General features: G+C 39.8%; 1 protein-coding gene across 1 annotated transcript in view; it reads left to right on the top strand.

The window, feature by feature from the left end:
- gpc6a (glypican 6a) overlaps positions 1-15,039 on the top strand; it is a gene marked incomplete at both ends in the record, with an annotated part of 199,632 nt that overhangs the window by 161,002 nt on the left and 23,591 nt on the right. Inside the window, 3 exons of the mRNA XM_080729744.1 lie at positions 4,716-4,846; positions 6,349-6,501; positions 7,118-7,147. Of these exons, the coding sequence (XP_080585870.1) occupies positions 4,716-4,846; positions 6,349-6,501; positions 7,118-7,147 (314 nt within the window). The remainder of the gene's footprint in view (positions 1-4,715; positions 4,847-6,348; positions 6,502-7,117; positions 7,148-15,039) is intronic.

Here is a 15,039-nt window from a genome sequence, read left to right as displayed (position 1 = left end):
ACTAAAGCCAAACATCTTATCCACTAGCCTAAAGAAGAATATCCCTTTACTGGGGGAAATATTAGGCTCTTGGTATTCAGGCAGAGGCTCTGAGCCACGCTCCTACACTGGCAGCTTGCATGAAAAGTGTGACAATTGGTCTAGCAGTTTCTGAGATTAGCTGTGCACAGATACACACATGCACTTACTTACTTATGGGTAGCCATAGCTAAAGGAATAGCAGCACAGACGTGGTTCTCATTAATGTTTCCCATACAGATTTCCAGAATATTTACCAAGTACACCCTCCAATACAGGCTCCTGGTGAATCATGACCATAAAACATTTGATTCTTTGTCCCAAAAAGAAAAGCAGTCAGAAAACAAAGAAAATGGCATATATTATGTTATATATAATTAAATATTCAAATATTTCTTTTAGACAGAATCAAAGGTTTTATGGTCATGATTCACCATTTCACCAAGAGCCTGGATGACTTGGTTGCAGGCTTCAAACAATTTATATGAATCCTTTTTATAATACTCTACAGATTTTATCCGAACATCGTGCAAAACGGTACACAGTATCTCTATATTTATGTGATCAAGACGGATTTGTCCGATTTGTCATCCATCGTGGCTTCCAAAGTTTGCAGGATTGGTCCGTTTTGAACAAAATGCCACAAATAATGAAAGCAGTGTGCAATTGTCATGAAACTTTGCACGCACTTTCCCACTAGGCCAAAGATGAAATGCCACCCTTTTCACATTGGCCTATTAGAGCACCACCAGGAGGCAACAATAACCTACGGTACCTGACTTCTAATTATTATTACACACACAGGGGCAAAAACATAATTTCCGCTTTTCCAGCCTCAAACACATTGAGCAGATATCTTCCCCAAAACAAATTACCAGTTAGACGCCCTAAGGGCGAGAAAACGCACATGGGCGCGTGCACATGGGTGCGTGCACACATGTATCCGCCTGGGTGACAAGCACTGGCGCTTTGGCATACTGTAGGATCAACTTTTCCTTTGCGTCCCAAAATAAATATTGGCACTTTGGCTACAGTGTGCTGCTGCTTCTTTGACTTTTAAAGACTATCAATGGGATCAACTTTGACCAAGAAAATGCACAGACCTGGTTGGTTGTTTAAGTGGACAAAATGTGGCCATATTTTCCCAAATATGGAGATGACTGACATCTGACATCATAGATGTTTGATGTCATAGACCACATGAGACTGACACAATATGTCCATATATGGGCATTCCCAGATATGGGCTTAATATTGATGACATCAGGGATCTCCATATATGGGCATATATGGGCACCTCATGTCAGAACAGGTCAGCTATATCCTTCTGATAGTCTTCTGCTGAGCTGGGATGATGTCATGATGTCAGAAGAGTGACGGACGGACGGACGGACGGACAGACAGACAAGAGCTGGTACTCATTGCAGTAGTCCATTTTACAGCAGCCGTTTTTCTTTATGCTGTAATAGTGACCTTGTAACCCTAATGCAGAGATTAAAAAAAGATTTGTAACAACAAAAATAAAGAATGCAGTAAACCTTTGTGTGTGTGTGTGTGTGTGTGTGTGTGTGTGTGTGTATATATATATGTATATATAAATAACCCTCCTCCATAGTTGTATGATTATTTAACTCATTTTAACAATTCATAAAATATTCATTAAGATAAAAGAAAAATAGGTTGTCAAAGCTCAGCCATTGAGGTCTGCAAGTCCCTTATAGAATGAGAAATAAAGCCATCTATTTCCCCTCTGCTGTGAGAATTCTATTGAGGCTTTTCTTTGCCATTGGAATAGAGGACTACTCTACTCTGAGACACACACGAGCAGCGGAGGATTTCACAGGACTCAACTTGGACCTTTGCAATGACCTCTAGTCAAGTCCTGATGGAAATCTAACCAAGCATCAAACCCAGGCTCCAGCGTAAACAAAGAGAAGTGCACTTCAAAGATTGAGCCAGTGACAGATTCACGCAGGAGAGAGGAGGCTCTGTCCAAAGTGTATCCTGGAAAAAAAGCGACCACAATGATTTGGCTTGAGAACAAACAGCTGCATATTTGTGGGGCATTTAAAAGAGCTTACACTCTAAACTCGGAGAGTGTACAAATGACAGTTTTAATTTGTCACCCCAATCATGCAGAACCAAAGGGTTTCATTTGTACACTCAGCTTCCCTGTGTTCCACTCATTGCTAATTAGCAGTCAGATTCCACGTCATCTAGATCTCCCCTCTGCCTGCCCCTTAACCAGCGCTACATCCTTCCAACAAGCCTGGTAAGACTTAATGACCTTTTAGAAATAAGATAGTCTAATGAAAAGATCAAACACTTGATTTTCACCCCTGACATCTCCCGAACTGAGGCGATCAATAGCACCATCCCATCTGGAATAATAGGTTCTGTATGAACACAGATTAATATCACATTGTTTTAATGAAAACGAAAGGCAGCAATCGGGGGAGTCATCTATCTTGGTATTGATTCATGCCATGCTCATCCAGTACACCCCTTGTATTTGATACTCTTGACTGCTCTTCCTCTCCCAAGTTTTCAAAGTAACGCATGAATGCGCTTCAAATAATTTTGTTTTTATAACAGAAAGTGTGCACAACAAAGAAAACCAATCTCTTGTACAACATGATTTCAGAGCCATAACTTTAATTATTAGAGGATTGAGTGTGACGGGTGGCAGATGGAGTGAAGGGTGACTTTTGTGACTTAAGTATTCGTTGTCGACAGGAATATACTGTAATGTAATTGTAATTAAGCAGAGGCAACATATCTGTGAGTTGTCTTTGAAGCTCTTTTAACTGCTTATAAATAATACATTTTTCAATTGTATTCATCCATCATCAACTCTATCCCTTTTCTCTAGAGTGATTTGTATATGTAAATGAATCATTTTGTGTTCTACATGTTGATGCTTGGCTCCGAGCAGCAGTGACATTGTTGGGCAGAAACCTTGTATCTTCACATTTCACCATAAATGTAAATGAATGCCCTATTTCGTCATTCAACAGTGTCGCACAACATTTGCGAAAATAGCCGATATATGAGCTTACAATGCATTGCTTTGTGACATGTTGTGATCTTTTTAAGTTAAAGTGGTTATATTTGTCTGTGCTCTTATTTTATTTATACAATAAAAAAGTATTATCGAGAGATTGTGATTAAATAATAACTTCATTGGATCAATTGCAACACAGGTTGCATCCACTTTTGTGTGCGTGCGTGTGCTGCAGTATCTATCAGTGGTGTAACTAATTACATTTGATTAACAAGTAGCCTACTATAGGCCTACTTAAGTACAATTTTGAGGAATTTGTACTTTACTTGAGTATTTACAACTCGGATCCAAATATTGTACTTTCTCTCCACAATAACTATTTGAAAACTTTAGTTACTAGTAGTTACATTGTAAATCTTGATTATTATTACAAAACATTCATCAACAACTCCAGCAATATATACATTTCGGCCATTTGAAAATAGCCGACCTACTAGCGACGCATTGTGAGCTTGTTGATCGGCTATTTGCAAAAGATTTGCATACATTTGAGAACTTGAATTGGGATAACAAGTACTTTTACTTTTGATACTATACGTACATTTTTACACCAATGCTTTTGTACTTTTACTCAAGCATAGATTTTGAATTCCGGACGTTTACTTGTAACGGATGACACAGGAGTGGATTTTCACTCCTGTCCCGTCCCACTCCCGCAGAAAAAATCCTGTCCCATCCCAATCCTGGGCCAGAGTAAAAAAATAAATCCCGTCCTGTCCCACTCCTGTACAATGACTCCTGGTCCCATCCCGCTCCTGGTCAAAATCACTCCCGTTCACATCCCGCTCCCGTTTTTTTTTTTTTTTTTATAAAATCGCACTGATGTTTTTCTATTTTGATCCATATTATATTTGATATCATGTTTATTATTATAAACGGTATAATTTTATAATGTTCGCAGTTCAAAGACCTCACTTTCCTGTGCAATTTATTTCTGCGATTTGATGAACTGGTCTGGGATGATTCCCGCTCCTGCCCACTCCTGTTGATTTTCATTCCTGTCCCGTCCCAATCCTGGCATTAATACAAATTTGACTCCTGTCCTGCGGGAATCCCACGGGACCCACGGGACCCATGGGAATTCCTGTCAAATGGCATCCTCTATAACAGAGTATTTCTACATTGCAGAATTTATCATTTGATTTAAGTAAGAAACGTTGAGTACTTTCTCCATCGCTGAGCAGGGACGTGCAGAGAATGTTAGAGAGGCAGGGGCTAAAATTTTAAAAGGGCCTTTTGGTGTAAATATCGAAAATAGCAGACCTCCAAGCTCACAACGCGTCACAACGCGTCGGTGCGTGGTACCACACTGAACTAAGCATAATCAAGTCATTACTGTAGATGTGGATTAATGGCATGGTTATCTGCACAGAGAGGGCAATTCTTTCAACACAAGACACTGCATTCAATTTCAGGAGAGTTTGGATAAGGCAATTATCTTGAATGCTGCCTTCAGGTATGGCATGGAAAGGGGGCATTTACATTTCTTAGTGAAACAGTGCATTCATGGTCTGGAGAGAGGGCACTTTTTAAAGACGGATAAAAGGGCAGGGGCTCAAGCCCCCTTTGATGTCTATGTGTGCACGTACCTGTCACTGAGTATCTCTGTGCTGATGCGTGTGTGTTGTGACAGATGCCATGCTGCTGGTGGCAGATAGACTGGAGGGACCCTCCAACATAGAAGCAGTCATCCAGCCAATAGACGTCAAGATCTCTGAGGCCATCATGACCATGCAGGACAACAGCGTGCAGGTGTCAGTCAAGGTAACACCGACTTTATTGTGTTTCAGTGCCAACAGCTTCTTTGCAGTGGTGTAAAGTAACTACAGTAAGTGCTGTACTTAAAGGGGAAACCCACCCATTTTCAATTTTGAACTATGTCATTAATATACCTTAGAGGAGTTTTGTGGAAATAAAAAAAAAGTTCCCCCCCTTCTGTGTTGCCTAGAACTGGAGGATTGATTTTGGGGGTTTGTATTGCAAATCACACCGTGATGACATCACACCGGTGTGATGTCATCACGCCACCGAGTGTTTTTATATTACTCTTACCGATTCCGTCCAAACATCACGCCAATCGGTACACTATAGGCATGTGATCATGACGGATCTGTTCCGTCTTTCATGTTCCATTCTGATTGGCTTCCAAAGTTTGCAGGAGTGGCATATTTTGAACCTACAAAAATAATAACCTCAAATAATTTTGAGGCCTACAAAAAGTAAAAGTACGATATGTTTGAAAATAGCAGATCTACAAGCCCACAACGCTTCGCACTGCAACGCATTGTGAGCTTGTGTCCCCTTGCTCAAGTAAATTACAAATACCTCAAAATTGTACTTAAGTAAATGTACTTAGCTACTTTACACCACTGCCCGTTATGACAGCGACTGTAGGCGTAGTTTTGAGCTTTGAATTGCTATTATTACTAGCCTCGGGATCCAGGCATTTCAAGAAGAAAAGCCTGGGTGAGCCCCCTTGTAACTGTGGTTCACGACATTTTAATTGTAATTTTGCACATATAAAATATATGTAGCCTTTCAGATATCTTATTTTACATCAGTATTGTTCATGTGAACTGGTTTGTTTATGCTTATCCATTATAATTATCAAAATCGCCATGATTTATCACTCGTTTTCCACCACGGATTCACTTCCTCATTTACTCACTGGAAAGCAGCAGCGCAGCAGAGAGAAGTGAACAGAGGGGGAGGGGGGGAAGTGAACAAACAAACAAACCTATTAACCCGTTTCTGGTCTACGTTACACTGATAAGAACTAGATGCGTGCGCAGGTCGGTACCAAAATTAGCCAATGAAACCAGCGCTCCCCAAAACAACAGGTTTGGGGATTGGACAGAATTGATTACATGATACAGTCACCTGTGCATTTAGTCTCAATGTTTGTAAACAAGAAACCCGTCTATTATAGGCCAGTGAGATTGGCCGGGTAGTGTATCGGGCATAGAATGTCCACAGGAAAAAAAAAACAGATGGCCTCGCCAAACGTTTGGCTCACCCGCCGCCTGTGGGGGGGACATTGCACTTGGTTGCCTGGTAATACCTAAAAATAATCCTGTTAGCACCTACAAATCTTCAGTTCAAACTCTCCAAAATGGAATACCTTACATTTTGTATAAATCTATGACCCACTCAAAAGCCATTCAACCGTTAATGTTTTCTTTGCCTTTTGCTGTCCCTCTTGTGCTTGTTTGTTTGTTTGTTTATGTATGTATGTATGTATTTATTTATTTATTTTCACCCTATAGATCTTTCAAGGATGCGGTCAACCAAAGCCCTCTGGAATGGGCAGGTCTGCGCGTGGCATTTCAGATGTGTTCAATGCTCAACGCTTTAAGCCCTACACGCCAGAGGAGAGACCCCGACCCACCTCTGCAGCTGGAAACAGGCTGGATAGACTGGTGAGAGGAAGAATGGTGTGTGTGTGTGTGTGTGTGTGTGTGTGTGTGTGTGTGTGTGTGTGTGTGTGTGTGTGTGTGTGTGTGTGTGTGTGTGTGTGTGTGTGTGTGTGTGTGTGTGTGTGTGTGTGTGTGTGTGTGTGTGTGTGTGTGTGCGTGTGCGTGCGTGCGTGCGTGCGTGCGCGTACTCATGTACATGTGTGACAATGTAACACTGTGAAAACAAATTCAAACAATGTTATTCTTTAGATCACTCTCTTCATATTTGTCTTTTTAGACGTGATAAAATATTGCTTATGATTGTTTTCTCTGAATCTACAACCTCAGAATAATTCTCTAGATGCCTTTTTGCACGATCTTCACATTCATCAGATTTGATTGTCAAACAACTGTTGGGGGAGACATTTAATTTCTAATACCCCATGTGAAAGGCCGAGTCTCACACAGAGGGATCGTCCCAGTAGGACTGAATATTTCACCGCCATGATTTATTGCATGCTATGTAACCGCCTTTCACGCTCATAATCTCTCTCTGTCTCCTTCTCTCCCTCTCGCTCACTTTTGCTTTCACAATGTCCAATTAAATGTCTTTCTTCTTTATTTTTTCTGCTACGCCAAGAGGGTTGTCTGGAGGACAATGCAACACAGTGTAAGGCTCTTCCTCCCCTTCCTCTTACCTTCACCAAGTCATCCTTCTTGCTGTGCTCTGTAAAGTCCCCAGCGTTCATTTAACTCTGACAGTCTACAAGTAGGGCTGTCATGATTATGGCATTTCACATGACGATTAATTGTCACTCAAATAATTGCGATTAACGATTTAATTGTGTTTTTGTCACTGACAATTACATTTCTGTTTGGCTAATAGGCTTCGAACTTGCACATGGCAGATATAACACATAACTTAAACAGTGAATGAAATGACAATTTGACAACTTTATACTTAAAATAAACATTGGTAGTGGAAATAGCCGATCTACAAGCTCACAACGCCTCGCGATGCTTGTAGATATGCTATTTCCACAATTTTTTTTAAATGTGATGATTATTTATTATTATGATTACGTCAAAATAATTGTGATCATATCAAATAATTGCGATTAGTGTAACCAAATCGCAGTGGTGGAAAGTAACTAAGTACGTTTATTCAAGTACAGTACACTGTAAGTCTACAGTGTTGAGGATTTTTACGTTACTTGAGTGTTTACAACATTCAATACTTTTACTTCTACTCCACTACATCTCAGAGGCAAATATTGTACTTTTACTCCACTACAATTATTTGAAAATGTTAGTTACTAGTAACTTTGTAGATTTTGATTATTATTACAAAACATACATTAAAGGACAACTTTGTTTTTTTACAACAAGGGTTCATATGTGTTAAAATGTTTTCATGTACTTCTTTCTATCATTTTAGTGATTTTAACAATTTTGATTTGCATGCATGCCCCCAGGTTGGGGGTATGCATGCAAGTGGCTAAATATGTATTTTTAGACACAATAAGCCCATTCCCAAGATGCACCACAATCTTTTATGGGCAGATGTGACTTATGGGGGCTGGTGTAATTTGTAACAAAGAAATTGTCAGCTTATTGTTTCTAAAAAGACATATTTAGCCACTTGTACGCATGCCCCCAACCACTAAAATCAAAATACTAAAATGTCTAAAATGATGGAAAGCAGTAAATGAAAACATTTTAACACTCATCTTTTAATTTCTCTAATTCACCCTTTGTTAGCCTTCTGGTTGGTCCCTGACTGACCAACCAGCAGGCTCTATCTGCCTTGTCCCGCCCTGGTTCCGCCTTTTTTATGTTGAATTTGCTAAAACATAATTTATGGAGAAATAAAAACATATAAAAACATGCTGATTCACTATGCTGCCACTGAGCAGCTCCATTTGACTGAAATAATATAATTTTAGTCAAATAATATAATAATATACTAATAATATACTTTGGCTATTTGAAAATGGCAGATCTACACTTTGCGACGTGTTGTGAGCTTGTAGATCGGCTATTTTCAAAGCATTTTTATATACTTGGAAACTTCTGCAAAATGAGTACTTTTACTTTCAGTACTAAGTATATTTTAATGCAAATACTTTTGCTCTTTTACTCAAGTACATTTTTAATACTGGACTTTTATTTCTAACAGAGTAATTCTACATTGTGGTATTGGTAATTTTACTTAAGTACAAAATATGAGTAGTTCTTCCACCACTGCCAAATGGACACTTACGGGATCAAACCAAATATACCCTCACAGGTTTGGTTTGTTACAAATGGATAAATTAACAGGATTTTAACTGTTTAGGCTACTTCTTCAACGTTGCATCATGCAGAACCATTTTTTTACATATCGAAAATAACAAATTCTTCTAACATTTGTGTTTTTCATGGTCATTCATTCATTCTGATGAAGGTGTAATTACAATTAATTTTGAGCATTTCTATGAGACTGGATAAGAAACTTTACAGTACTGTATATCCAACTGTTGGTAAGATTGCAACCCTTCAGTGTTTTGGGAGTTGTAATTGTTAAGTCAGCATTAATCACAACATTAATCAAATTCCTCAAAAAGTTGCAACAGCCTTCAGCCTAAATCAACCTAAAACTGTCTGTTTACAGGAAATATATGAACCATATTAATTTAATCTGATTTTAAAACATGGACAGGTTCATTCTAGGTCGGAAATTAAACAGCAATTTTCCATATTCAGGTTCATCCTTTCAGTAATGGATGGCCGCCCTTGTCTGCCTTCTGCAATTATGTGGCCCATCAATATCTGTCATATGCTGTAGTCATTTTTTGTTCTTTTCTCATATTATGCTCACAGTGTTCACTCAGTTTAATGAGTCTTCTCCACATGCTTAAAAGAGAAAGAACATCTGATTATGATGTGACTGCGGAGGCTTTTTGATGCACCATGGTTCCCTGCAGCGCTTTGTAGCCAAGCCTTTAGAACAGGGATACTCAAATAGCTGAACCTGTGGGCCACATTACAAAAATGTTAAGGGGCCACGGGTCAGTTGATAAAATGACAACATTACTTGATAACTTCTCTTTTATTTGCTTTATTTCCACATAACGTATGAAAGACAAGTGCATTCTTTTATGACTTGGCCTTAATCCATTTCTATTCTGTCAAAGACACAATTTATAAGTCTCTCATTCAGTCATGCCTCATGTCACGATATGGCCAAGACAGAATTATTTTGCAAGTGTGACTCACATCACGGCAACGACACTTGCAAATCAATTCTGTCCCTTTTTTGCCCATATATGGAGATCCCTGATGTCATCAATATTAAGCCCATATCTGGGAATGCCCATATAGGGAGATACTGGCTCAGTCTCTGTTCTTTCAGCGCAACCACCCCCTTTAGGGCGAGGTCGCTTCTCGCCCTTAGGGCGTCTTACTGGTATAACATTTTTTGTGTAGTAGGCTATAGAAACTTTTATTGTAAAATTAGTTATTACAACCTTTTTTTCTCCCCAATTTAGTTGTTATAGAAATGAATTCCTCCCCACACACATTTCTGTGTTGTATCCTGCTGACTCACCTGCCAGTGAGGAGCCCCCACCGGGAGGACGTAGGTAGGGCCTTTGTCCAAGTCCTCTCGCCCAACACTCCCTGCTGACAGTGACAGGTGCCGCCCCAGCCTGTAGGACAGGGGTAGGCAACCTGCTGCTATAGAGCCGCAGGTGGCTCTTAGGCCCTCTCCAGTGGCTCCATGTTGCTTGGGCAAAGAAGTAAAGGAATGAAAGTAAATATTTTGAAAATAGCCGATCGCGAGGCATCATGTAGATCGGCTATTTTCACAATGTTTGCCTCTTGCTTACTTAATATTTGACAGTTTGGCCGGTCCTCTCGAATATTCGACTATTCAAATACTTTGAGGTCGAATAATTCGAATACTAAAAATCACTATTCGTGAATGCCCTATTTTGTACATTTTAATCATAATTTATTAGGCATAAAGTTATTCTTACATTCTCCCACTGTAAAGGGAAAAGTGTAAAAAACACCAGATAATAATAAGAAATACATTATTGAAGGAAGATAAAGAATGTATTAACGCTTGGATATACTGTATCTGTTTGCTTTCACCACTGATGCTGCTGGCTTTACTGTTACTTACAATACCTGCTTTGAGAAATTAGCAAACAATAGACAGATTTTTTTTATGAATTCTTAAATGCCTAAATTAGCTCTTTGGATAATGAAGGTTTCCTACCCCTGCTGTAGGAGTACGTGCAATAATATCACCCTCCCCAGAACACAGGCCAATTGTGCCTCCTCCGTCACTAGGGGCAATGCTGCTTGAGATCCAGGACTTTGCTGTGGATTATTGGAATTGTAGGATCAGACAGCAAAGCCCAACATTCTGATTGGGATAGCGTTTTGTCAGTCAATATTTAAATAATGCAATCAAGTGTTTGTAATTGTGTTTGTCTGCTGTTGTTCCCATGTAGGACACGGCTGAAGGGCAAGATTTGAAAAGCAAGTTGTAGGTGGAACAAAATGATTGGGGAAAATAATCAGGAGGCCAATCCATCAGCTCCAGGATACAAACACCAATTACTATTGCACGTTCCTGTCAGCCAGGCAGGCTAATCACTCACTGAAAACACGCTAGTCTCAATATCCAATGCTATTGCCGCTGACACAACTCCCAATTATGGCCAGCAAATTGACAGCCAAATCATTCTCTTGTCTAAACCACGAGAGCACGCCGTACCGTAGATCAACATGGCATGTTCTTTACTTTACTTTATTATGGATCCCATTCCCAATTAGCACTTGCCTAAGCATGGCTATTCTTCCTGGGGTCGGTCACACCCAAAATCACATCATACACAACAACGTACAACTGATACAATGATGACAATAATTCACCTGTAAAAGTTAAGAAACAGGTACATGATTTAGTTCATAGTAAAATAAAAACTTCAGAAACTACAGAAATGTACAATTTTAAATATTTTGTGTTTCATGATAAAGAAGAAAAGGGTTACTGTAGATGTGTTCTCTTTTTGTCCTCTACAACAGTGGTTCTCAAACTTTTCAGGCCGCTTCAGATACCATATAAACACGTATTCTGTATGTTGGCTTGTTTACTGTTGAGTGAGAAAACAATGTTGCACATTAAGCTAGTCATCTGGGGACCCCCCAAAATAATTTGAGGAACGACCTGTAGGTTCAGAACCACTGCTCTAAAATACACAATTATTGTGCAAACCTGAGTTGAATTAAATAGCATTATCATGTGTTGTGAGATAGACTGTAGTGTGGCAATTTCCGGTACGGGATACCTTTGTACCGCTAAGTATAATTGAGCATAAAGAGCAGGAAACTCAGCATACTTTCCATAGGCCTTAATCCAACCTCGATTGTTGCCCTTGTTAAGTCATTAATCTCCACAAAGGCAAGACAATGCTCTCTCTGGCCCACCTCTTCTTAGATTGTGGCCATGTGGTGGCAGTTCACTGGGCCAAAATAAGTGTTTGAGTGTGAAATCACAATTCATTATCTCTGTTGAGCATTGCAGAGTAGGCCTATCTGTCTCATGCAGTGGAGTGAATGTCGTATCATTCACACTGGTCACACAATATGAACTATGATGGTACATTTATGTTTTGGGGATGTTGCAGTCTGCTCTATTGTCTGTCGTCATTGCAGTGGAGTGAATGTCTCATCACTGACATGGGTCAGGGTCACACATAAGTAGCTACTGTATGACGTCTGGTACATTTATTTTTTGGGGGATGTGTGAATCTGTTGCAGTCTGCTGTATTGTCTGTCGTCATTGCGGTGGAGTGAATGTCTTATCATCGGCACTGGTCACACATAAGTAACTATGACTGGTACATTTATTTTGGGGGGGATCCGTGAATCTGTTGCAGTCTGCAACAGAACGTCATTGCACGGGGTAGAGACTTAACAAACAGATGTACTTTATGTACAACTGTTCAACGCCTGAGATGGCAGGTGCTGCAGATTGACATGTCATACAGACAGTACTGTCCCTCATGTCAAGTAATGGAAGATACTGTATATGAGAGATAGAAATAGTATTTGTGTGTGTGTGTGTGTGTGTGTGTGTGTGTGTGTGTGTGTGTGTGTGTGTGTGTGTGTGTGTGTGTGTGTGTGTGTGTGTGTGTGTGTGTGTGTGTGTGTGTGTGTGTGTGTGTGTGTGTGTGTGTGTGTGTGTGTGTGTGTGTGTGTGTGTGTGTGTGTGTGTGTGTGTGTGTGTGTGTGTGTGTGTGTGTGTGTGTGTGTGTGTGTGTGTGTGTGTGTGTGTGTGTGTGTGTGTGTGTGTGTGTGTGTGTGTGTGTGTGTGTGTGTGTGTGTGTGTGTGTGTGTGTGTGTGTGCCTGGCCTGAACAACAGCGCCACTCCCTTAACATGTGTGGTCAGAAAAGGTATTGCAGGCTACATACACCTCAGGCTACATACAGACACACATACATACACACACGGCCACACTATGGAGACGGTGTGACCACCGCTCAAAAAGTCCTGGAATAAATTCCTTACCAAAACCTTTCTTCACCAATGTGTTTGTAAAGGTCTCTAGTAACACATCTCACAAAGACTGAAATTCAGTTTCCCTAGGAGAATCCGTTACAGCTGCGGAAAGTTGGGGTCCCATTAAATTAACTATACAGGATAAAACACACCAAAATAAATATGCTTTAAGTAGCATGTGAGGGGTCAAACTAGGGGTTTTTCTGAATCCATTGCAAGCATTTGTTTTGCACAAAAAACATTCCTTGGGGTAAAGGCGGCTCCCACAAAACTGTGAAAAGTGATGACTAAACCATATAGTTTTGTCAGGACATTTTTTGGACAAGGAATGTTTTTCATGCAAAACAAATGCTTGCAATGGATCCAATATCATGAAAAAACCCTAGTTTGACCCCTCACATGCTACTTAAAGCATATTTATTTTGGTGTGTTTTATCCTGTATAGTTAATTTAATGGGACCCCAAATTTCAGCAGCTGTCACGGATTCTCCTAGGGAAACTGAATTTCAGTCTTTGTGAGATGTGTTACTAGAGACCTTTACAAACACATTGGTGAAGATTTTTTTTGGTAAGGAATTTATTCCAGGATTTGACACTATTTTTGAAGATATCCCCTTACTATATATCCATATGCAGTTATTATAATGTTACTCTCTCTTCTTGCATCCATCCTTCTCTCAGGTATTCAGACACAAGCAATGCCAAAGCATTGGCAATAATTCGTTTTTTTATTTTGCAATAACTGTCATCATGCATGCCATGGGAGGAATGATGCTATTCAAAGGAGTACAAGTCAGAAGCAGGTGATTGAGAATGGAATAAACATATCAGTGGTGTTGCTTTGTTCAATACAGTTTCTGCCAAGAGCAAGCAATGACTTTGTTGCACTTGCCTACACCATGCACACTACACACAGTACTATCTCGTGCTTGTTGATGTCTTACTTTGAATTAATTTGTACACAGTTACTCCAATAGTTCTCTACTCTAATGGTTCGAGTGGTTCAGTGTTTTTCATTGGTGATGCTGTATGAAAATGGTTGGCAAGTCACTCAACCATCGTGTTTACAGAGCTGCTTTATACTGTATCGAGTTATAAGGCATCTGTGACTAACCTCTCTTGCCCAACAGGTTTTGTTATATACCCTTGGGGCAAGACACAAAACCAGTTGGGTATGAAATTTCCATCTGTACCCCCAGTAGACAGGACCTGGTTTGTTTAGCATGAATCTAGAAGAATCTAGTCCTAGAACTATGTACTCAATGTATGTTATTTTGAAATTAATTCCACTGAATAACTAGTCTTCATTATCATTAGCCCACTCATACTAATTAATTATGAATTCATGGGATATCAGGTTGAAAGTGATAAAATAACACTGACTTAAAATTCCAATGAGTTTGTTTTAATTTTAGACGTATGCATAGATACTCAAACAATATACCGGGTTATATCTTGTTTTTAAATACTGTGGTGTTGCTGTACTCATCCTTATAATATTGTACAAGATTTCGAATTGAGCCTGCAAAAAAAAAAAGGGGAAAAAAAGAAATGATGCACATTTGAGCAATGGCCTCTTTTGCAGGAAGTTGGGCTTATTGATGCCTGACAGGCCCCTGTGGGAGAGATTGGGGGCATAAGGATGGAACGGCTGTTTGTCTGATGAGGGGAGTTGTGTATGAGAGGTGCTACAGCGCATGCGTATGAGTGCTAATGAGAAACTCAGGGTCTAGGAAAGCGTTGATATGGTGGTTGTGTTTGGGTAGAATGTTCGAGTCACTGCCTGAAGCAACCTGTCAGGTCTCTCATGTTCCCGCGGCTTTTAAGTTGATAGTCATTAACATTTTGTTGGGGCACTTGTCATGGCTTTTTGCAGAGGATTCAATTGAAGTCAAGTTTAGATTGTATTATCCAACTCCTGCATCCACCTTTAATCATTAATCATCTAAACATTAGAATTGGTTTAACTTTGAATGCTTTAGTATTACTGAAAGGTTGTTGCGGT

This window comes from Nannobrachium achirus (genome assembly GCF_963921795.1).
Source record: "Nannobrachium achirus genome assembly, chromosome: 7".
Classification (NCBI taxonomy): domain Eukaryota; kingdom Metazoa; phylum Chordata; class Actinopteri; order Myctophiformes; family Myctophidae; genus Nannobrachium; species Nannobrachium achirus.
Note: the sequence above shows the minus strand (reverse complement) of the source record. Positions and strands in the feature narration are given on the sequence as shown.